Source organism: Panthera tigris, chromosome F3 (assembly GCF_018350195.1).
Source record: "Panthera tigris isolate Pti1 chromosome F3, P.tigris_Pti1_mat1.1, whole genome shotgun sequence".
Lineage (NCBI taxonomy): Eukaryota > Metazoa > Chordata > Mammalia > Carnivora > Felidae > Panthera > Panthera tigris.
In genome coordinates this window covers 68153527-68178423 of record NC_056678.1, presented here as the reverse complement: position 1 = coordinate 68178423, position 24897 = coordinate 68153527, and the positions used below count along the sequence as shown (strand labels likewise).

At 43.8% G+C, this 24897-nt stretch overlaps 1 protein-coding gene and 1 pseudogene across 6 annotated transcripts in view; both read right to left on the bottom strand.

The window, feature by feature from the left end:
- Positions 1-24897, bottom strand: part of ASH1L (ASH1 like histone lysine methyltransferase) — a 189063-nt gene that overhangs the window by 28940 nt on the left and 135226 nt on the right. For 5 of the 6 annotated variants that reach the window (XR_006213804.1, XM_042975694.1, XM_042975693.1 and 2 more), the window contains exons 8-12: positions 8731-8804; positions 7079-7124; positions 6854-6962; positions 2612-2818; positions 2337-2483 (exon numbers count right to left, since the gene is read on the bottom strand). Coding sequence is in view for 5 of the 6 variants with exons in the window: in XM_042975694.1 (XP_042831628.1) it covers positions 2337-2483; positions 2612-2818; positions 6854-6962; positions 7079-7124; positions 8731-8804 (583 nt within the window). In the remaining variant the exon portion in view is untranslated. Of the gene's footprint in view, positions 1-2336; positions 2484-2611; positions 2819-6853; positions 6963-7078; positions 7125-8730; positions 8805-16117; positions 16223-24897 lie in introns of all 6 variants that reach the window. The other variant, XM_042975697.1, reaches the window with a different exon arrangement.
- LOC107180181 lies at positions 18604-21462 on the bottom strand (annotated as a pseudogene).

Below are 24897 nucleotides of genomic sequence, written 5' to 3'. Positions count from 1 at the left end.
CCCAATTTGTATGTATTTTATTTCTTTTTCTTGCCTAACTGCTCTGGCTAGTACTTCCAGTACTATGTTGAATAAAGGTGGTAAGAGTGTTTTCTGATCTGTTTTTGTTTAATGTTTGTTTATTTTTGAGGTGGGGGGGGCGCAAAGAGAGAGAGGGAGACAGTGGACCTGAAGTGGACTCTGAGCTGACAGCAGAGAGAGTGATGTGGGGCTCAAACTCACGAACCGTGAGATCACGACCTGACCCAAAGTCAGATGCTTAACCAACGGAGCCACCCAAGCACCCCGAGTGTTTTCTGATCTTAAGAGTAAAAGCTTTCCGACTTTCACCACTGAGTATGAAATTAGCCGTGGGCTTGTTGTATGTAGCCTTTATTATGTTGACATATGTTCTCTCATGCCCACTTTGTTCAAAGAGGGAGGTACAGAATCCAAAGCAGGCTCCAGGCTCTGAGCTGTCAGCACAGAGCCCGATGTGGGGCTGGAACTCATGAGCTGTGAGATCATGACCTGAGCCAAAGTCAGATGCTTAACCAACGGTCACCCAGGTGCCCCTCATCCCCACTTTGTTTAAAGTTTTAATCATAAATGGATGTTGAATTCCACTCTGTCACTTGATTGGAGAGTGTAAGCCATCCGCTTTTTTTTTTTTTTTTTCTTTAAGGTTTTAAGTAATCTCTATACCCAACATGGGGCTCAAACCCACAACTCTGAAATGAAGAGTTGTATACTCCACCAGGTGAACCAACCAGGTGCCCCAGGCCTCCAAAATTTCTGATAAGAAACCTGCCTATCATCTTATTGAGGATCCCTTGTATGCGATGATGTGCTTGTCTAATGCTGCTTTCATGATGTGCTCTTTATCTTTTCAAAGTCTGATTATGTTTCTTGCTGGGAGTCTCTTTTAAGTTCTTCTTACTTGGAGCTCGGTGAGCTTTGTGGTTGTCTGTGTTCATGCCCTCCATCAAATGTAGGAAGTTTACAAGCATTATTTTCTTCAAATATTCTCTCCGCCTCTTTCTCTTTGCTACTTCTGGGACACCCACGATGCACAGGCTGGTCTGCTGGATGGTGTCCCAGAGGTCGCCTAGGGTCTGTTCTCTTTCCTTCTATCTTTTCTCTTTCTGTTCTTCAGGCTTGGAGAATTTCCATTGTCATATCTTGAAGTTCACGGATTCTTTCTTTAGTCTGCTCAAATCTGCCTTTGAATCCCTCTAGTGGATTTTTCATTTCAATTATGGTCCTTTAGGCTTTCTATCTCTTTGGTATTTCCATTTTGTTCACACATCATTTTCACAAATTTGTCCACATCATCCCTCAGTTCTTTGAGCATCTTTGGGCATTTGTTTTGAGGTCATCGTCTAATGTATTCTCAATTGAGTCTTTTTTAGGGAAAAATTATTTTGAATTATTTTTTTTCCTTTGAATGGGCCACGGTTTTCTGTTTCTTTGTATTCCTTGTGATTTTTCCTTGAACACTGCAAGTTTGAACGTAATAATGTGGTACATCTGGAAATAAGATTCTCCCTCCTTTCCCAGTGTTTACATATCCTGACCTTTAATTTCTAGCTCCCCAGCGGAAGAAAAGTGAAAAATGAAGGGGAAGAAAATAGGGCCCTTCAAGTCTCTTGGTAGTCACTTCAGGTGGAGGAAGAGGGGCTTACGACAATGGTGGAGGACAGGGATCCCCGGCGTTTGGACGACAGGGTCCTCTTTACCCAGCCTGGCTTCTGCCACCTGTGAGCAAGCTGTTCCAGCAATGCCTACGTAGCCGCCTGCCGTGTGGCTGGGGGTAGAGGATGGGTGGTTGCTACTGTTCTAAGTTGAAATTGACCAAAAGGAACCACAGCTTGCCATCTCAGCCTTCCCCTAGTAGCTGCAAGCTTTCAACAGGCTCCAGAGTTCCAAAATTATTACGTTAGACATATTCTGCCCGTGTAATTATCTAAGAGGTAATTTTTTTCCTTTTCAGTTAGATTCTAGTCTATTTTACTAATTTTTGTTTCTCACTGTGACAAATCCAGTGGGCTTGTAATAAATATGCTGAGCAAACTCACAGGAGAACCATGTGACACAGCGCCCGGCACACAGTGAGCAGTCAGTATGTGTCGGGTATTACCGTTGTAGCATCGTATGTACTGTTGTGGTTTCCTGGGGGTAGTTAGGTTGAAGTGAGGGAACAGCAGCAGCTTACTCTCTGCCGCGAGGAGACGGTGTAACGGGATCGCCGGAGGTCTCGTGCCGGCTGACCCACGCTGCGGCAAGATCCCTCTAGTGATACCCTCGTGTCTTCCGCGCTGCTGGACTCTTGGCTTCACCAGCCCCTGCTCTCTTACCATTTCTGCATCTCACAGTTGGGATCGCAGCTGTGGTTGATGAACCGGGCCTCATTCCCCATGCGGTAACTGTCGATCACCATCCCGCTATCCAGGTTCAGGCAGTAGTGGTCGCTGTGATTATGATACTGCTCAATCATCCTGTTCCTGAAGAGGAGAGGAAGAATCGAAAGCCAATTAATGATTAAGTTGAAAGTAAATTGGAAATCTTCCATTTTCCATTCTCATCTGGTCTCTTTGCCATTTTCCTGGGGTGTCCCCACTAATCACTGTACCTGAACTCTTGCTCGCTGACAACCTCCCCCAGGTACTCGATGATGAACTGCCCGGCTTTTAGGGGTTCTTTGGTTCGGATTCCCCAACCTTTTTCCTCAGCTCGAAATCGTTCTAGACACTGCACCCACTCATGCCTCTGTATCCTCTGGTTACAGCACTGCTCACCACAGGGACAAGTGTTGGGGGAACATTCAGCAAAGATCATTCTAGAAAGAAGAGAGAGAACTGCATGTCAAATAATATTACATATGCCTTCAGGGACCCATTTTTCTTTTATAGGAACTCTTAAAAGGAACACACGAAATTTTCAATTTTAACAAGGTTGGATTGGTTAACAAGGTACTAATACATAACTCCAAAACTTAATAATACTGAAAATTACCAAGTCAAGTTATAAACACCGGATGGATTAAACTAACTGTCCACTAAGCATCCTGGGTAAACACAGTATCATATTTAGCTCTGTACTAAGAATAAAACCACAGACCATAGAGGAATTAATAATTTCCAGATTACATAGCATTTTTGTTTTGAAGCAGCTCATGGGTATGTACAGATTTTGTTTTCTTTTTAAATTGTGGCAAAATCACACATAAACTGCACACTGTAAATATTTTTAAGCATACAGTTCAGTACATTTGCATTGTCGTCGTTTTATAAGAATTTTATATTTTGTTAGTGTAAATGACATTCCCATACTGGAAATAACATTTCCAGTCTATATACTAGCTGAACCTATAACCACTAGTGAATTAACAAGCCAAAATTTCTGAACACAGTAGACAAAGTTGTCGTGTACCTGTCTTCTCACTGCTTTTCGCTTTTACATTTCTAGATCTTTCACAGAAGTGATTTAGTTTTGGTATAGGGTTTGAAATCCCAGTAAGACTACTGAACAGGATTAAAACAAGGGATGATTAAGAATATAATGGTAGATCGAAATATCACACTATATTTTATATAATGTACACACACACACACACACACACACACACACACCCCTTACAAATCTCGTAAAAAAAAAGCATGTAACATTTTATAATCTGTCACAGTCTTTCTTCAAATAAACATTACCCCCATCTAAAGAGCAAACACAGCACAGTGTTGTCACAGAAATGAGCAGTTAAGAGTACCCACTGGGCTGGTCCTCAAGGTCTGACCATCAGCTTAGCCTGTGAAAGGCACTGGCTTATTGTCAAATTCATCACCTTTATGCTTTCTTCTGATGAATTCTTCGCTGCATGAATACTACTAAACATCCCTCCTGAAAATGCCTCCTTGATTTTATGTGCCTTCTTGATTGCTCACAAACCAAGGTTTTACCATATTTACTAGGGAAAATGTTACTGAGGTTATAAACAATGTTGGACACGTTCTTGAGTGTCTACCTGAACTGATGATAAAAACTCATTACTTGCTTTTAAAAATAGTCCTGAAACACCTGGGTGGCCCAGTTAGTTAAGCATCCGACTTCGGCTCAGGTCACGATCACAGCTCGTGAGTTCGATCCCCATGTCAGGCTCTGTGCTCACAGCTCGGAGCCTGGAGCCTGCTTCGGATTCTGTCTCCCTCTCTCTGCCCCTCCCCCACTCATGCTCGCGCTCTCTCTCTCTGTCTCTCTCTCAAATAAATAAAAACATCAAAAAATAAATAAAAATAAAAAGTCCCGAATCTAGTTTTCTGTGGATATATGAACCCTAACATAGACACAAAATTGAATCTTACAGATCCTTTGAGCTTTCCCCTGAAATATTTACAAAACCTAGAACCCAAAGACAGGAAAGACATTTTAGGTTGCTCCATTTAAGTAAATCTTTATGTGGGTTACTTTTAAATATATAAGGAAGCACCCACTGAATACTATATTTTAATTTTTATTAAGTACAGAATAAATAAATAATTTGTATTTAAATGTATGCATTTATCACATCATTCATTAGATGCATGCATATGTAGGAACCATATTCTCCTGATATAAAGTTGGCAGCATTGTATCTGAGGTTTTTGTTTGTTTGCTTGTTTTTGAAGAAAGACAACACGGTGTTAAGGATAAATGTGACACCCACACCAACAAAAATGACCCAAGACAACCAATGTAATTATGTAAAGGTAAATATTTGGATTCCAATTCCATGTGATTAAAAGACTAACGACTTAAGAGTAAGCAGAGTATATACTGGAAAGAACACAAATTCTGATTAAGACATGTGTGGATTCAAATTCTGTCTCTGTCACTCAAGTGTCGTGTACAATATGGAGCAATCTGCCACCCAGACTCTAGGATCCTTCATTTATAAAATATAAAACTATTACCTATCTCACTGGAGTACCGTGAAAAAGAGAGGGAAGTAGCCAATGAGACAGTCGCTGTATTACAGCAATTTCACAGATAATAAATATCATATAAAAAAACACAGTAATGTTAGCACATAAAGGAATGCGAATTAAGCAATTTTAAAGATATATGATACTCCCAAATATTAAACCAATGAAATATAAAGCACCGAAAATAAAGTTAGGTGTGAATCCCTAAGCGGGGATGGAACTATGGGGAAGTGAGTATATTCAGGTACTGGTGGTGACACCCCAAATCCACTCATCGTTTCATGCGAGCCACTGGACAGCGCAGAGTAGGAATTATGCAAACATTCACAGTCCGTATAGGTAAGGCTCCTTCGGAGAGAGCACCCTAAGAATTAAAGAAAGAGGAACGTGCCCAGTTTCACTGTGGTGCCATTTTTAATAGCAAAACATTGGGAGTCATGTGAATGATGAACCACAGGAGGCTGGCAAACTAGGGGCTATCAACCTACACAAGATAACAGAGCACCTAAAAATGGTGAGTGAGCGGACCACATGGATACATAAAAGTGTGTATATAAAGCATCTGTGAGTGGAAAAAAAATCAGTGCACAACACAGACTATACCAGCAGCCATGACTCCTATGTAAAACCGTATGTGTGCATGTATGTTTATATAAGATGTGAATTTACAATGATGTGTAAGGCAGAGTTTCTCAGATGTCACGTTGATACAGGAGGTACTAGAACATTGATTCCCGTAGCCCATAGGACAGTTGACTAGACACTGGGGAAGCAGTTGTCTTTGGCTAGGAAAACCATCTAGAACAGGAAGTATCGATGTAAAGTTCATCACTGGTTCTTCTTTACTGTAAATTTGCTTATGTTACTAAAACCAACAAATTAGATCTCCATTCCAGGGTCTCTATCAGACATTTCCCTTTTGAAACCTCCATGTCATTTAGAACTCAATGGCCCCAAAGTAAAATAATAGTTTCCATCTCCAAACTAATCAGACCCCATACTTTCATTCTGTGGCAACAGGATTACCATCGCTCATTGGCAACACTGACTCAGTCAACACATGTCCGTCTCTGTGCGCATGCCAGTGGGTCACCAGACCAGTTTTCCTTCCAAACACATCACGCCCTTCTTTCACTGCCACCATCCTACCTTATGCCCTCATTATGGCGACAATGTACGGAGATCTAGGAAAGTTTCTAGAACTGTGCTGAATACTTTATGAACATCGTCTCCTAAGATCCTTACCCTCCCAACCCCCCATAAAGAAGGTACTAATTTTATTAGAGGGGTTAAATAACCTTCCTCAGGTCTTACAAGTAATAAGAGGATTTAAACCTGGGTATGGTTAAGACTCTTAAGTCTCATTCTTTCCCTGTTACTCTACGCAGCCCATGTGATGGGCTGAATGTTTGTGTCTCCCCAAAACGAACAGCTGAAGCCCCGGCCCCCAGTGTGATGGTTATTTGGAGGTAGGGCATTTGGGAGGTCAACTGGCTTATATTAGGGTATGAGGGTGGGAATCTCACGATGGGATCAGTGCCCTTACAGGAGGAAGACCAGAGAGCTCTCCTCCCTGAGCACCCACTAAGGAAAGGCCACGTGAGCACACAGGCAGAAAGTGGCTGTCTATAAGCCTGGAAGTGGGTCCTCACCAGACAGCAAATACTTGCATCTTGACCTTGGACTTCCTAGCCTCCAGAACTGTGAGAAATAAATTTCAGTTGTTTAAGCCACCAGGTCAATGGTATTTTGCCGTAATAGCCCAAGTAGATTAAGACAGCCCATCAAGTAGGTTTTATGTATCTTTATGCAACTTCATGAGAGCAATTCAAAGAGCTTATTTAACTTTTCCCTCCAAATGAAGTGTCCTAGGTCTTGAAGCCTGTGCTTTTAGAGAAATCAATTTAGTACAGTACCTATTGAGACAGTCATCCACACAGCCCTTCCTGGTATCATCATCTGGCTTCTTACAGTTACAGGTGGTGGCCTCGTAACCAGAAAGGGGTTTGACATCAACGTAGACATCTTGAGAGAAGACAGCAAAGAGTAATTTGTAAACATATAAGATCATTTTTTAAGTGCCAGGCCAAGAAGAACATTGATGGTATGATGGCAGAAAAAATAGCTCCCAAGTTACTCACTTGAACGGATTTTTTTATATAGCGGGACATCTGGCTTTTTGTATAGCTAGAAGAAAAAAAAAAAGAAAAATCCTGATATAGCATTTAACTTCAAATGCCAGGCAGCAGCATCAATCACTAAAAACACAAGAAATTATCCATGTGCCCTGCTCCCATGGGAATATTTATAAGATTTTCTGGGTTGTGTGTATCTGAGGGAACTTCTTGGCGTGATCACTTTTTACCCTGAAATAAAAAGTGACTTACTAGACTAGAGGAGGGTGAGCTGAGAGAGAAAGAGATTCAACAACAGAAGAAACGGTAAACACTTTAATGAAAATGCGTTTTCAATTATAAGCTTCTTTAGCATGTTTTAGACTTAAACAAAAATTGCTTAAGGCTTGATTTGCCTTTATGAAAAGAAAGGAAAAGTTGCACAGAGCTTGTGGAGATGGTCTGGGGGAATATATGGAATTAAAAAGATGAGCACCCTGACCTTTTCAGGGTGGGTATTCCAGAAAAACACATTTCACATTTTAATTAAGGCAATTAATTTAGTGAATAAAGGGGAGAGGGAAGGCAGGAAATAAAGCTTTCATACTGCAATTAAGAAAATAAACTTGAAAAAAGTTTACGTATTTATTTCGAGAGAGAGAGAGAGACACAGAGTGCATCAGCAAGCACAAGGCAGGGAGGGGAGAGAGAGAGAGAGAGGAGAAGACCCCAAGCGGGCTCCGCACTGTCAACGCAGAGCCCGACGCGGGGCTCCATCCCACAAGCCATGAGATCTGGACCTGAGCGGAAACCAAGAGGCGGCCGCTTAACCGACTGAGCCCCCCAGATGCCCTAAGAGAGGGCGTGTTAACCTGTAAGAGAAGCCCCACCATCACTTTTCAGTGGGGATAGTCAGAGCATTGTCTCCTTCATGGTTATGAACTCTGACACAAATGTCTAACGTATCGATCCTCCCAGACTGAAGAGAGGTCACCAGAGAAGAGAATGTAGAGAAGGTCCATTGCTTCTGGCTTTCCAAAATTAAACTTTGGTGGAATCTGGGCAAAGCTCAGGAGTCTATTCATCACATTTGCATGACTCTTTTCCACTGCTGCTTTCAACATGGGGCCGGGGGCTCCAGCTCACCACAAACATTACTGGGGAAAGTTTCCAGTTAGGGCAAAGGAGAGAAAAGAAAGCACCTTCCCACTTTTAGTTCCCCATTTAAAGATCTGTTAAAAGTACACGAGTGTTAAAACGTTTCCCTTGTTTCCTTTGGTAGAAGACCTCTTTTGTATGTGAAAAATAAATTCCAAACTGATGGGAAGGAGCCAACAAAAATAAAGCCTGAGATTTCTTAGTGCCGCTGGCAGTACATCTAAATTCTCCCGGGACCTGCATCAAACAGGATTCTTACAGAACCATCTCTGCTACCAGAATAAGAGTCCAGAATAATGCAGAAGGTTGCCCAGGGAAGCAGGAACTCACTGCTATTCTGAAGTAGGAATACAGGCAAATAGGTCACATTAAATATGGATGCAAATTCATTTTCCTTAGTCCGTAACCTTCACGGGGACACTTCTCCATACGTCCTAAGATGAGAGCGTAACAAGGAGGCAGAGACAGAGACTTGCAGGCCCCCCTCCCCAGAACAAAACCTGTAAGATAGGCTCCTGTACCTGATTATGTTTCCACTGCCAAAGGATGTCATAGGGAAGCTGGAAGTCAATTCTCTTTTGCCTTAGATACTTTCCTGAAACAAAAAAATACTATCAATTTCGGTATCTGTTCATACAAAGGGTCAAACAGCCACAAGGTCTAATACACACGGACTAGGAAAACAAAGATTTAATTTCTAATTTTATAGATTTTTCCATCACAGATTTTGAATTTTAGCTACACTTTTCCAGCATGCTTCATGCGGTATCTGCTGAAGATCAATTTTAATAGTAGCCTATATGAAACAACATACCAAAAAAGACACAGGTCGTTATGAAGCAAACCGAAAACTGAGAACTGTTCGTTTATTAAAATTATTTCCTAGAGCATCTGGCGTCTGTTCTCCATTATTATAAATAACCTAAGATGGTCTGTAAAAATGGGAAGTGTAAGAATTTTCTAAACTAGGAGTCCCTGAATTTAAATAACTCAAGAGTATCTACATTCCAATTTATGATCTGTTAACATTTTTTCCGCTCTCTATCAGAACAGTCCTTCTATTAAAAGTCAAAAGCCCCCTTTCTGCTTTAAAGAGGCCGCTTCTATTTCCTTGCTCTCTGACTTTTCTGTCCTTGAGGTGACTCGTCTGCGCAGGAACTACAAGCACTTCTCCGTCACCTGGGTGCTCGTCCCATCACTGTCTCCGGACCAGCAGTTCGCGGACACTCTGCTGATGCCGAGGGACTCGAGGGGGAAAGACTGCCTTCACGCCACGAAGTACTGCGAGTCTACTGCCCTCCCAGTCCTACGGAGGCACGTGCCGGCTCGCCATGCGGCCATTCGTGCTAACGGGGGAAGTGATGGTGGGTACAAGTGCTGGCATCTTAGCAGGAATTCAGGCAAGTGGCACAGAACTGGACTAGGAGAACGAGACGACTGGAAATGAGCCAGGCCGGCAGCATAAAAACATTAAACATCGTGAGCGCTTTCGATGAAGTCACGAAAATTCTGCGGAATGTTGACCCGCAAGTCAGAAATGGTAATGTCCCGCACGGCACGACAGAAGTGCGCATCCTCGACGGCTGTGTCCAGGAAACACACTTGCGCAGACACAATGGCGAGCGGGGCTAGCCTCTTCCGCGCGGCACCACCTGTCCTTGGACAGATGACTGACAAGCTGTGGCTGTTCGGACTCGGGAACTGAAAATGAGCGAAGTGAGCCGGTTACTTCAGAAACAGCTGAAAGGGTCTGTTTTCAGCGATAAAATTTGAGCGTGGACATTGGTGTTTTGGAAAACTCGTGGCGACTATCATGCGAGTCTTTAGAACTGCAACAAAATTCTCCTCGTGAAGTAAGTGGCAAGATTAACAAATGCGAATGGTTTTGGATACACACAGGGAATGGAAGAACAATACAATTCAGTGAATCAGAACTGTCTTACTGGCCAATGCGTGAAGCAATAAAGTCACACACGGGTAACAAACCCATTTATTTTTATGAAAAAAAAAAAATTTTTTTTTCAAGTTTACTTCTTTATCCTGAGAACGGCAGAGGCAGCACAAGTGGGGGAGGGGCAGAGAGAGAGAGGGAAGCGGAGAATCCCAAGCAGGCTCTGCGCAGCCAGCACAGGGCCCGACGTGGGGCTCCAACTCACGAAACTGCAAGATGGTGACCTGAGCCGAAACCAGAAACCAAGAGTCGGACGCTTAACCGACTGAGCCACCCAGGTAAAAAATGCATTTAAATACCAAGAGAGAGCAATCACTTTAATGTACCAGAATACAAGAAGTTCATCAGTATTCATACTCCACATTATAATTCACCTTTAAGGAACAATTACGTTTATATTTTTGCTACAGTGTCAAAGAAGAATTATCTGAAATTATTAAAATATTCTTATCTGCATGAGAACAGATTTCTTCATGTATTTGAACCACAGTAACATCCTAATAGATTGAATGCAAAAAAGATTAGAAAATCCACATGTCTTACATTAAATCAGACATCAAAGAGATTTGCAAAAATGTGAAATAAGTCACTTTTCTCATTAAATTTTTCTTTGGGAAAGTTATTTCTCATAAAAATGTTATTTACGTCAACATGTAATGTGCAATGAGTTTATCGGACAGATCTGAGGATACAGCAGCACGGATCACAGGCGTATCCTGGGAGATCAGATGTGTGGAGTTAACGTAACAATAATTTTGGGGTTACAGCTGGAGTCCACTTGCTGATGGGGAAGTGAAGCTGAATACCTAACTACAAAGTCTGCAGTGAAAAGTGGAAACAACTTAAAGGTTTATCAAGAGGGGAAACTTTGGTACGTTAAAAAAATATATTTTTTTAAACATTTATTTATTATTGAGAGACAGAGAGACACAGAGTGTGAGCAGGGGAGGGCAGAGAGAGAGGGAGACACACACATACAGAATCCGAAGCAGGCTCCAGGCTCGGAGCTGTCAGCACAGAGCTGGACGCGGGGCTGTGTGACCACAACAGGTGCTTAATAATTGCTTCTTGAAATTACTTAACAACAGAACTTTTACTTTTGCCTAACATTTATTGAGTATCGACTGTGTACCAGGTCCCAGACCAGGATTCTACACAAACTACCTCACATCTTCACCCTATAGACAACTCCACAATGTCTCCATTTACTGATTAAAAAAACAAAAACGAACAAAAAAACCTGAGAATCAGAGAGACGAAGTCACTTTTCCAAGGTCACACAACTAACCCAGATTTTAGCTACGTACCAGATTTTTTCTTTTTCTTTTATTTAAGAAAAAAAATTTTTAATGTTCATTTATTTTTGAGAGAGACAGAGACAGAGCATGAGCGTGGGAGGGGCAGAGAGACAGAGAGAGAGAGAGACAGACAGACACAGAATCCGAAGCAGGCTCCAGGTTCCAAGCTGTCAGCACAGAGCCCGACGCGGGGCTCGAACCCACAAACTGTGAGATCATGACCTGAGCTGAAGCTGGATGCTTAACTGACTGAGCCACCCAGGCGCCCCTGTACCGTTTCTTAATAACAATACAAATATAATTTTTAAAAAGTCAAAATCGGTCCCCAGAAATAGTACAAACCCCTTAATGTGAAGGATTAACTCCTTTCTTTGCCAGCAGTATCTGGTATGTTTTCTGAAGGGTGTGTCCAAGAGTGAAGGAGAATCCAGTAAGTTATGCATTTTTTAAAAGAATACTTTTTCGCTAAGAAAGCATCCATATCCTCCACATCCACTTCATCCAACCTCAAAGACATAATTTTCCCACAGTCCAACATCTTGACTTTTGCTCGCAATGAATTTCCATAGATGTATTAAAAAAGAGGGGTGCCTGGGTGGCTCGGTTGAGCGTCCGACTTCGGCTCAGGTCACAATCTCTTGGTTCGTGGGTTCGAGCCCTGTGTTGGGCTTTGTGCTGTCAGTGCAAGGCCTGCTTTGGATCCTCTATCTCAGTCTCTGTGCTCCCAACCCCCCCTCCCCGCCCCCTTCACATGCTCTCAAAAATAAATAAAAAACATTAAAGAGAGAGAGAGAGAGAGAGAGAGAGAGAGAGAGACACGACAGGTCCCAAATGGAGTCACTTGGGTTAAGCCAAGTCACCACACCAGGGCTTGCTCTCTAACCTAACAGCTGTTTACATCTTCTCCAGAAATACAGTCTTAACGGGTCAGCACCAGTGACAAAATCTGCTACACAGACCATTTTCCAGATCCCCCTGAGGAACATGGGGTGAGCTGCCCTTTTCCTTACCCCTCCCCCCTTCTGCCTTTCTGTGCAGCTCCTGGGAGCAACTGTCCACTTGCTGGCTGGGATGTGTTGTGGGACGAGGCCAGTGACCTCTCAGTTCGTTCGGATGAATCCCGGTGCCTTTCCTGGCCCGATCTGTGTCCCTCCCCTCAGTCCCCACCCTGAGAGCCGGAGGAAGAAATGATGGCACACTCTTCTGTCCTCCAACATCTCTGAAACCACCGCCGGGTGATTCACTTCTAAGAAGTGAGACCTACCTGAACGGTTTCCTTAACCAAATTCTGCTAGAGATGATACCTCAGCGGAAGCTAATCAGGAAAATCTCATTTACAACAGTGATTCTGTAGCTAACCCGCATTTTAAAACTGGGGGAAAAATCACTTTATAGCCATGTGAAAATTAGATGAAATCACATCTTTTGTGGATTTTTCTTATTGTGTGCTAAAGCCTTGAGATCTTAAGTACTGCCACTGCTCGCTAGGGAAGGAGCAAAGAGATCCTTTTCTCTTTGAAAGAAAACGGAATTTGTGCAATAAAGTCATTTTAAAGAGGAGACTTGTTACAAAAGCTCTAAAGTCTGTGCTGACCTTGAAATCTAACGGGGGAAGTCACGATGATTTCCTTTCATAACATCAATCCTAACACGAAGAGGAATGGAGGACTGAGAACATCACTGCAAAGCCTAGTTGTTAATGAGGCAGCCGGCAGGCGAGGAGCTCAAAGGAGAGGGGGCTACTCAACAGACAGGAGAAAGAGAACTTCCTTTTCAAGAAGAGATCTTAAACTATGACGAAAACTTGGCATTTTTTAAATAAAACGGCGGGCCTGAGATAAAGCTGTTTGCTTATATATAACCTGAGTACGGAATTCTAACATCACTTTACAAACAGATAAGAATTATTCATTTCCTCTGTTATCCTGTGTAAATGGCTCTGGTATTCTCTCCCAAGAAAACTGTAGCAGGGGCGCCTGGGTGGCTCAGTCGGTTGAGTGTCTGACTCTTGATTTCAGTTCAGGTCACGATGCTGGGGTCGTGGCATCGAGCCCCACGTGGAGCTCTGTGCTGAGTGTGGAGCCCGCTTGGGATTTTCTCTCTCTCTCTGCCCTCCCCACTCGCATGCGCCTTCTGCTGTAGTGGGTCACTGAAAGGCATAGTATTATCAGTGGGGTGTGGGCCATTTAGGAGATTATAAATAAGGATCAAAGATATTTACAGGAAACTGTTTAAATTTCACGAAAGAAAACACTAGAATTCAAGTTTTTCGTTTTGTCAGCCTGACGAAAAAGAAGTGAGACCCAGAAACATAGGGATAGTGTGATCCCCCCCAGTGGAAAACTGCCAGCCCCAGAGGCAAGGATCTTCACCTGTGTTGCTTACGGGTGTATCCCAAGCAGGTAGGAAACTGCCTGATCAAACGACAGGCAGCGCTGAACAAGTATTTTTTGGAACGGACGGACGCAGAGGTGTCTTCTGAGGAACAAACACCGAGGGACTGCACCAGCTGTCAGGCGGCACCACCCGTCCCCACAGTGTGTATGGTTTTTTTTAGTAAGTTTTCATCTTAATAACCCGGTGCTCATCACAAGTGCTCCCTTAATCCCCATCATCCCCACTGCTTCTTGAATTCTACTCTTCCTAAGCAGTTTCTTCTTTCTTTCTTCCTGCCTGGCATTCTAATTAATTTCCCCTGGTTTTACTGAGATAAAATTGACAGGCATCACTGTACGTGTTAAAGATGTACAGCACAGTGGACTCGCTTTCATATACTGCGAAGTGATGACCATTAGAAGTTTAGTGTCCACGAGGCATTTCTTATAGATACGATAAAGAGGAAGCAGAAAAAGACAACAATTTTTTTTTTTTCCTTGTGAGGACAACTCTTAGGATTTACTCTCTTAAGTCTTCCGATCCAGCAAACAGTAGTGTTAACCACAGTCATCAGTCTGTACAGTAGATCCTCGATACTTACTTGTCTTGTAACTGGAGTTTACGCCTTTTGACCACCTTTCTCCTAATACCCTCCCCACCTCCCTTTGCTTCTGGTAACCACAAATCTGATCCACTTTCTTTTTTTCTTGAACAGATTTTGCGTTGTTATTATTCTTTATTTTTAAGTAATCTCTAGACCCAACGTGGGGCTTGAATCTACAAGCCAGAGATCAAGAGTTGCTTGCTCCCCTGACTGAGCCAGCCAGGTGCCTCTGATCTCCTTTTCTAGGAGTTTGTTTTGGTTTCGTAGATCCCAAAGAGTGCAGGTACAGGCGAGGTTACGCCGTATTTGTCTTTCTCTGTCTGACTTATTTCATTTCGCATAATACCCTCAGGGTCCATCCGTGTTGTCACAAATGGCAGGATTTTCTTTTTCTCTTTTCTTTCCTTCCTTCCTTCCTTTTGTTCTCTTTCCTTTTATTTTTAACATAGCTGAGTAATATTCTATTGTATGTATATGCTTCCTCTTCTTTATCCACTCATCCCTCAGACTCTTAGGTTGTTTCCATGTCTTGGCTATTGCAGATAATGCTGCTATGAACATGGCGGGGAGGGCACAGCAGATATTTTTTTGAGTTAGTGTTTTCACTTCCTTTGGATATATATCCATAAACGGAATTGCTGGATCATTTCATTGTTCTATTTTTAGTTTTTCAAGGATCCTCCATACTGTTTTCCATAATGGCTGTACCAGCACAATTTCTTAAACACAACCAGCTTCCTCTTGCTTTCACATTCTCATGTATCATTTCTCCCACCTAAAATTGAATCCTTTCCACCAAACTAAGCCATTTGCCTCATTCTTTCTATTTCTATTTAAGTAATCTCTACACCCAACGTGAGGCTCGAACTCACAACCCTGAGATCAAGAGTTGCGTGCTTCACCAACTGAGTCGGCCAGGTGTCCGTTTGCCTCATTCTAACCCTTACTTAAAAAACTCTGTAATTCTGGGGTGCTGGGTGGCTCAGTCGGTTGAGTGTCCGACTCTTGATTTCAGCTCAGGCCATGATCCCAGGGTCATGGGATCGAGCCCTGTGTTGGGCTCCGTGCTGCGCTCAGGATTTTCTCTCTCTCTTTCTCTCTCTCTGCCCCTTTCCCCTGATCTAATTAAAAAAAAAAAAAAAAAGTCTGTAATTTTAACATAGTTATCATAAACAATCATATTCAACCCTGATTACTAGAGCTGTTCTCTTGTATATGGTTGTTAATGTAATTAAGTTTATCGATCTTTTCCAGTGGTGTTTATACATTTTGTGGTCTTCTGTGTCCATGTCATAAAGATATTCTATTTATCATGTATCTGATAATTCATATCCAGATATATACAGAACTCCTAAAGCTCAAAAACAAGGAACAAATGACTCAACTCAAAAGTGGACAAGGACTTGAATACACATTTCACTAAAGAAGACATACAAATGGCCAAAACGGACATGAAGAGACGCTCAACATCACTAGAGGGGAAATGCAGATCAAAACCATATGAGATTACCACTTCACACTCATTAGGATGGTTATTATGAAAAATAACAGAAAATGACAAGTGTTATTGAGGATGTGGGGAAACTGAACTCTCAAGAATTGCTGGTGGGGATATAAAAATGGTGCAGCCACTGTGGAAAATAGTGCGGCGGTTCCCAAGACATTAAATATAGACTTACCAAAGGATCCAGCAAGTCCACTTCTGGGCATATATACAAAAGAATTGAAAGCAGGGTCCTCAACAGAGAATTGTAAACCAATGTTCACAGCAGCATTATTCACAACTGCAAAAAGGTGGAAACAACAGAGATGTCCGTCGGCGGATGAATGCGTAAACAGGGCATGGAGTGTGTGCACCCACACAGAGGAGTGTTATTCAGCCTTAAAAAGGAAGGAAAGTCTCCTACACGCCAGAACACAGAAGAACCTTGCGGCCGTCACGCTACGTGAACTATGGTAGGCACAAAAGGACAAACGCTGGAAGGCCCCACCGTACGAGGATCCTAAAACAGTCAAATTCATAGCAGTGAGAAGAACCGCGGTGGTTGCCAGGAGCCGAGGGAACGGGCAATGATTATTTAATTGGCACAGAGTTTCCATTTGGGATGACGAAAAAGTTCTGGAGAGCGTTGGGGTGATGGCTGCGCGGCAGTATGAATGTACTTTACGTCACCGAACCTTACAATGAAAAGTGGAAATGCAAAATGCAAATCCTAAGTTACGTGTAATTTACTACAAGAAAGATAATGTATCAAAAACCACTGTATGCTTTAAATGGGTGAATTGGAGGATGTATGAATTATGCCTCAACAAGTTGTTAAAAATACAGCAGTGTCAATTTTTTTGCCTCATTTGTTATTAAAAAGTTACACAGAAGACTCAAAGGAGAAGGAAAGCCCGTAAGTTTACTTACTGTTCTTTCTGCCCTCCTGAGGTTCCGAGGTCCCTTCTTTATTTCTTTTCTTTTTTTAAAAACATGTTTATTTACTTTGAGAGAGGGAGAGCACAAGCAGGTGAGGGGCAGAGAGAAAGGGAGAGAGAGAATCCCAAGTAGGCTCTGACCATCAGCGCGGAGCCCGACGCAGGGCTCGAACCCATGAACCGTGACATCATGACCCGAGCCGAAATCAAGAGCCGGATGCCTAACCAACTGAGCCCCTCCAGGTGCCCCTGTTTCTTTTCTGTTTAGAGGACTTCCTTTCTTTACACACAGGGTGAGTCGATTGGCAACACACTCTTTTAGTCTGGGAGTGCTCTGACTCCCACTCAATCCCCGCAGGGCTACTTTTGCTGGGTGTGGCATCTGGGTAGACGGTCTCTCTTTCAGCGCTTGCACTGTAGTGTCACCTGCACGGATTCGCACGAGCAACCACTGCCGTCCGAGCTGTCTCACCTCCGTAGGTCGGTGGGGACCCATTTCTCTCGCGCGGATGTAAAGCTGCTCTGTGTTCAGTGAGTGGGCTGAAATGGGACGACCCTGTCTCAGCAGGGATCTCCTGAATGGGGTCCTGTTGGGTGTGACCCTCTTCCTCAACCAGTAGTTTTGTGTCTCCCGCCAAATCTGGGAAACCTTTAGCCACCGTTCATGCAAGTGTTTTTTCTTGTCCGCCCGTCTTCTCTCCATCCAGCACACCGAGAATACCAATTTCGCTTTTGTCATGATCCCGTAGCCTCTGTGGTTTTTTTTTTTTTTTTTTTTTTTTTTTTTTTTTTTTAGTGTCTACTTCCTCCTTTGTTCAGGTCAGACATCTTCCATCACCTGGCCCACGATTCTTCGGTCTTCCTCACCTTGCTGCCGAGCACACCCCTAAGCTTTTGTTTCAGTTACTGCGTCTTTCAATTCTAAAATTCCTATTTGGTTTTTCTTTAGGCCTTCGATTTCGTTGCTGAGGCTTCAACTTCTTTTCATGTTTCAAGCATATTCATAATTGCTTGTTGAAGTGCCTTTTTTTTTTTTTTTTTCAATCTAACTGCTTTAAAATTTTTGTCAGGTAATTCTAACATATTGGTGTTGGCATACATTGACCGCCTTGAAAAAACTTTTGATGTTTATTTTCGAGACAGAGAGAGTGAGGGAGGAAGAAAGAGAGAGAGGGAGAGTGTGTGCGAGTGGGGGAGGGACACAGAGAGGGAGACACAGAATCCAAAGCAGGCTCCAGGCTCTGAGCTGTCAGCACAGAGCTCAAGGTGGGCTTGAACCCATGAGCTGTGATATCATGACCTGAGCCGAAGTCAGATGCTTAGCTGACTCAGCAACCCAGCTGCCCCTTGACCGTTTTTTAAAATTCAGTCAAAGTGGGTGGCTCAGTCAGTTAAGAGTCTAGCTCTTGATATCGGCTCAAGTAATGATCTCATGGTTTGTGAGACTGAGCCCTGTGTTGGGCTCTGTACTGGCAGCGTGGAGCCTGCTTGGGATTCTCCCCCCACCCCCCCCACCCCCGCTTGTTCTCTCTCAAAATAAATACATAAACATTCTAAAAAGTTAAAAAAATTTTTCAGTTTAACATCTCCCTGGTTCTCAGTATGACATATGATTTTTTTCCTCTTGGCTTATTTTTTTAATTTTTTTCTTTTTAAAGCTTATTTATTAAACCTCAGATAGAGAGAATTCCAAGCAGGTACTGTGCAGAGCCCTGATGTGGGGCTTGATCCCACAACCACGAGATCACACCCTGAGCCTAAATCAAGAGTTGGACACTTAACCGAATGAGCCACCCAGGGGTCCCTGACATAGGAATTTCAGTTTAAACCTAGATATTTTCTGTATTAAGTTACCAGGTTCTGGATTTTACAAAAACCTTCTATTTTGGGTGGGTTTTTCCACACCTGCTCCTGGAACCTGAGTGTTGCTCCTGGTCACTGCTAGGGGATGGTGGGAGTTCTAGCTTCCCACACAGCATCCCCCAACACCATGGTGGGAGTGGCCATGTCACTACTAGCGATGGTAAAAGTCCTGACTCGTATTAGCCTTCCTCTGACATCGCACAGGTCACGGGCCAGGGAGGGATGCCTTCGTACTCCCAGGCGGGCATGGAAGTTGAGGCTCCCCACTTGGCACCTGCTGGTGAGAGTGTGGGCAGCGGAACGGTTTTTTGTTCTGTGCCATTTGACTAGGGTCTGGAGGATACTGCCTAAAAGTTTTCTGTCTTGCTAGGTTGCCCCTTTCCCTTTCTTTTGGCTACGCAAAGCAGGCGTCTTTTTGCTTGCTTTGTTTCTGCCCAATGGCGTTTCCAGGTCGCTAGCTTTCTCAGCTTCAAGTTTGGGATACAGGAGGTAGAAAGAAGACTCAGGGAACTCATCACCATGAACTTCCTCAGTCCTAAGGTCCCTAGTTGGTCCGCCTTCTTCTCTCCACCTCTTTCTGGAGGACATAAGCCAGTTGTACTGTTCGTCATTACATTATACAAAAATCGAGGAGCAACAGAGTTTACAGAAAGAAAGAGATTAACAGTAAAAAAGAGGGCAATGCAACTACTTTGTATCTGCTTTATTTTCCACGGTGCTCAGATGAAAACCATCTCAAAGTGTGTGTGTGTCTGGTTTAAGAGTAGGCTTGTTCCCTGGCCAGAGTCTGCCATAAACTTGAGATGTTCAACATCTTGTCCTGTTTGCTCTACTGGCTCTTGACAAAACCTTTCAGATCTTTGAGGAAAGTAACGTATTCCTGGTGCTCGAGGGCTGTGCTCACCTGCAAAAGCGTTGTCCAACTGCCCTCCCCCCAAACCCTGGTTGGCCAGAAGATCCAGCTGGTGTCATAACGGTCTAGGCCAGGGAGTCGGTGGTGAGCTTGTAAGCTGTGCCCTTTCACTCAGACTCGACAACGGACTGATGTTGTCCGCTCACCTCTCTGATGGCCAAATGTCACTGCCGTCCTCCTCTTCTTGCCCACCTCATCTTCTGGGTAGGGACAGTCCAGTACCAGGCCCTTCTTGCCACCATTCTTACCTTCCACCACAAAACTGGGAATGGACGTCAGTTCAGGCTCCTGTTCTTCCACCTTCTGCCCTTGGGAGGGTTCTTCCCCCATCAAACGTTGCTGGGATGCTGTTGTTCATGTTGAAAGTCACAGTCATCTTTCCTCCGGAAACTTTCCACACTAATTTGGTTTCTATCCCATCCACTTCCAGCTCCCAGGCCCCAGACATCTTGGGGAGGGACCTATGCTTCTAGATCTTCTTTTCCTCCTTATTCACATCATTCAGGAACTCAAGCAAGCTTTGCGTCCGTGGGTGTTCAGTGGTGCCACAGCGGGAAGGCCCTCGGGGGAGCAGGAGGTCCATGTGCGCTCAGACCAGCGCCAAGGGCCCGGGTGCAGGAGTGGCAGGGCGGGCGCAGAGCCTGGCAACTATGGAGCCCAGCGTGGGGCACGGGGCACAGCTGAGGCCCAGGGAGGCAGCACCCTGGCAGTGGACTTTCTCCCCGTTTTAGTTGCTGGCCAATAGTCCACCATATGAACACACAGTTTGTTAATCCGCCCTATTGCTGGGGTCCTGGGCTGTCTCCAGCTCACGGCATCATGGATGAAGCTACTATGCACACTCTTACACACATATGTATTGTGTATGTATGTTTAAGTCTACTTTTACAAAAGCTGCCATATTTTAAAAATAAGTTGTACCATTTTACTCTGCCACAGTTGTTTATAAACAATCTGGTTGTGCCAACACATTGTGGTTTTAATTTGCATTTCTTTGATGAGTTATGGTGCTGAGTATTTTTCACCTGTTTATTGGCCTGTGTACGTTTCCTCTGGTAAAAGTGTTGAAATCCTCACTTTAAAGTTGGGTTGTCTTTTTTTTTTTTTTAAATAAATACATTTGTAGGAGTTACGTATTCAGGACACATACAGTTTGCGAATATGTTCTCCCAGCTTGTGCTGCGTCTGTTTCTTTTTGAGATGGTGTCTTGTGACGGACATGCTCCCATCTTGTCAGCGTATCAACCACCGGCGCTTGGCTTGGCGGTCACTGCTGACTGGGCTCCGTCCAAGAAACGTTTGGTCACCTGCAGGTCATGAAGGTATGTTCCTACACTTTCTTCTAGAAGTTTTACACCTCCTGTTACGTTTAAGCTTTTATGTTGAAGTCTGTGATGTGTGCCGAATCCAGTCTGTAGGAGCTGTGAGGTTGATGTCAAAGTTTAATTTTCTTCACGTGAACATTTCCCTGTTCCGGCACCATTCGTTGCAGGGCATTGTTTCCCACTGGATTGCTTTGATGCCTGTGTCCAAATTAAATGACCACAAAGGTGTGGGTCTATTTCTGGGCTATCTACTCTGTTCCGGAGATCGATTTTGACGTCAGTTTATTTTATATTTTATTTATTTTTTAAAAAGTTTACTAACACTTTTGAGTCGGCTCTACCCCCAACACAGGGCTCGAACTCACCACCTCAAGATCAAGAGTCGCATGCTCACCAACTGAGCCAGGCAGGTGCACCTCTAATGCCAGTTTTAAGTCTAAACTGTTTTATGGCAACTCATGCTTTTTAAAACTTTATTTATTTTGAGAGCAAGAGAGAACGAGAAAGAGAGAGAGAGAGAGAGAGGTCGGTCATGTACGCTTGCAACCAGGGGAGGGGCAGAGACAAAGAGGGAGAGAGAATTTCAAGCAGGTTCTGTGTTGCAAAAGGGAGCCCCACTTGGGGCTCAATCTCACAAACCATGAGATTGTTTACTGGAGGTGAAATCAAGAGTTGACACTTAACAGGGGTGCCTGGGTGGCTTCGTCGGTTGAGCGTCTGACTTCGGCTCAGGTCATGATCTCGCAGTTGATGAGTTTGAGCCCTGCATCAGACTTGCTGCATTCAGTGCAGAGCCTGCTTCGGATCTTCTGTAACCCCCCCCCCCCCCCACAAACATAAACAACAACAAAAAGATCACTTTGCATGTTCTTTGTATCTCCACATAATGTTTAGACAATCAGCTTACGGGGGGGGGGGGGGGGGGTGGGGGTGGGGTGGGTGCCTGGGTGGTTCAGTTGGTTAAGCATGTTGACTCTTGATTTCAGATCTCATGGTTTGTGAGTTCGGGCCTCACACCGGGCTCTGTGCTGACAGTGAGCACACTGCGTGGGATTCTGTCTCTCTCTGCCCCTGCCCTGCTTGCACACTCTCTCTAAATAAACACTGAAGAAAGTCGGCTTATCAATTTTTACAGAAAAGCCTACTGATAGTATAATCTACATTGCACTGAAGTAATAACAACGGAGGCTCCCCATCTCTAACTGTGGCATTTTCTCCATTTACTTAGGTCTTCTTTAATTTCTCCAATAAATGTTTAATTTTCAGTATACAGTTCTTGCCTACTAGATAAATTTATTTCTAATTATTGTGTTAAATTTTTATTTAATTTTTTTTTTAGCAATTCGTGCACCCAACATGGGGCTTGAACTCGTGACCCAGAGGTCAAGAGTTGCAACTGAGCCAGCTGGGCGCCCCTCTGATTACTGTGGATTCATTACACTACTACACATGGTTTAAAAACCATTTTTTTAAAATGTTTATTCATTTTTGAGAGAGAGACAGACAGACAGAGCATGAGTGGGGGAGGGGCAGAGAGAGAGGGAGACACAGAATCCGAAGCGGGCTCCAGGCTCCGAGCTGTCGGCACAGAGCCCGACATGGGGCTCGAACTCACGAACCGTGAGATCATGACCGGCGCTGAAGTCGGACTCTTGGCCGACCGGCCCACCCAGGCGCCCCTACACATGCTTTTTAAAAAAAATACTTTGTTTTTTAGAGTAGTTTTAGGTTCAAAGCAGTACTGAGCAGAAGGCACAGAGATGTCCAATGCACACACCGGCCCTAAGTGTCACCAACACTCTTCACTAGAACCGTGCACTGCTTAACAGCTGATGGGCCGGTACGGACACATCATCATCACTGTACCTTCCATGGCTTTGGAAAACTGTGTAATGACAGCTATCCACCATTACTGAATCATGCAGAATGGCTCCACTGACCCAAAAATCTCTGTGCTCTGCTGATTCATCCCTCCTGCCCGACCCGATACCACTAATGCCTCCACAGTGTTGCCTTTTCCACAGTGTCATATACTTGGAATCCTACAGAATGTTAGCCTTTTCAGATTGGCTTGTTTCACTTGTCATAATGATTCTAAGGTTCCTCAAGGTCTTTTCAAGGCTTGATAGCTCATTTCCTTTCAGTGCTGATAACATTTTACTGTCTGGCTGGACCAGTTTATCCATTCGCCTGCTGAAGGACATCTCAGTTGCTTCCAAGGTTGGGCAGTTATGAACAAGACGGTTATAAAATATCTGTGTGCAGGTTACCGTGTAGACATTAATGTTCAATTCCTCTGGGTAAATATAACAAAGTGGAAATGTCGGATGGTATGGTGAGAGCCTGTTTAGTTTTATAGGAATACAACTGATTTTTATATAACGACTTTGTTTTCAGTAACCTTGCTCAACAGTTGCAGTAGCTTTCTTGTGCAGCTCTTTGGACTTTACGATTATGTGGTCTGTAAGCAGGAATAGTTTTACTTCTCCCTTCCTGGTCTTCATGACTTCTGTCATCTTCCCGCCTTACTGCACGGGCTAGAACATCCAGAAGAATGTGCAATAGTGTAGTGAGGGTGGACATTTTTACCTTCTTTCCAGTTTTAGGAGGAAACACTGAATATTTCACCATTAAGCGATGGGGTGGCTCAGTCAGTTAAGCATCTGACTTTGGCTCAGGTCATCATCTCATGGTTCATGGTTTGAGCCCCACGTTGAGCTCTGCGCTGACAGCTCAGAGCCTGGAGCTTGCTTCGGATTCTGTGTCACCCTCTCTGTCTGTCCCTCCCCCCCCCATGCTTGATGTGTCAAAAATAAACAAACATTAAAATAAACAAATCAGTTTTTTTAAATGTTTAAGGAAATCAGGATTGTTTCATTACAGAAGTACATTTCAAATAAAATTTTACTTTTCATGACAAATACTTATTTGTCAAAACGTGGATTATACCCTTAAATTTATATTCCCTGTGCTAAATACAAAGTAAGCATCACTCTGTCCTCACAGGTCAGGTTGAAGGTAGTCGCTACATACGTGAAGACGGTAAAATGAAGAGTATGTGACTTGTTCAAGACCATCTGGCCACGAGAGGGCTGGCCTGCGCGGGTTGTCCAGGCGTCCGAGACCACCTTCGGGTCTGCTGACTCACAGGACCAGCGCGTGGTCACGTTCCTGCTGTACTTCATTACAGCAAAGGATACAAAGCAAAATCAGTAAAGGGAGAAAATGCACCGGCAAAACGGGGGGAGAAACAAGGCCCAAGTTTACCCAAGTTCTCCCCCCAGTGGGGTCACACAGGACACAATCTTTGCCAATATATGGGAAGAACACAACGTGTGAAATGTTTATCAAGGATGCTCATTACAAACTCAGTGCTCAAGGTTTTGATTGGTGGCTGATCATACAGCTACTCTCTGTCTAGAATGTACCAGATTCTAGACTCTTCAAATGAAAGCAGGTGTTCAGCAGAAACCATACAGTGAATACACAGCGGGCACACGAAGACATTCGCGTGCAGGAAAGTTTTGTATTGACAGGAAAACGTTAGATATTCAAGTTCCCAGATGCCAGCCAATGCCCAACCTTGCAAGCAGGCCTTTCTCAGAATACAAGTCTCAGGTCTGCTATTTTATTTTTTTTAATTAAAAAAAAATGTTTATGTATTTTTGAGAGAGAGAGAGAGAGAACGAGCAAGTGTGGGGGAGGGTCAGTGAGAGGGACACACAGAATCCGAAGCAGGCTCCAGCTCTGAGCTGTCAGCACAGAGCCCGATGCGGGGCTCGAACTCATGGAGTGTGAGATTGTGACCTGAGCTGAAGTCGGACGCTTAACTGACTGAGCCACCCCGGTGTCCCCCCCCCCCTTTTTTTTAAAGTTTATACATTTTGAGAGAGAGCTTGTGTGCATAAGCAGCGGAGGGGCAGAGAGAGGGGGAAAA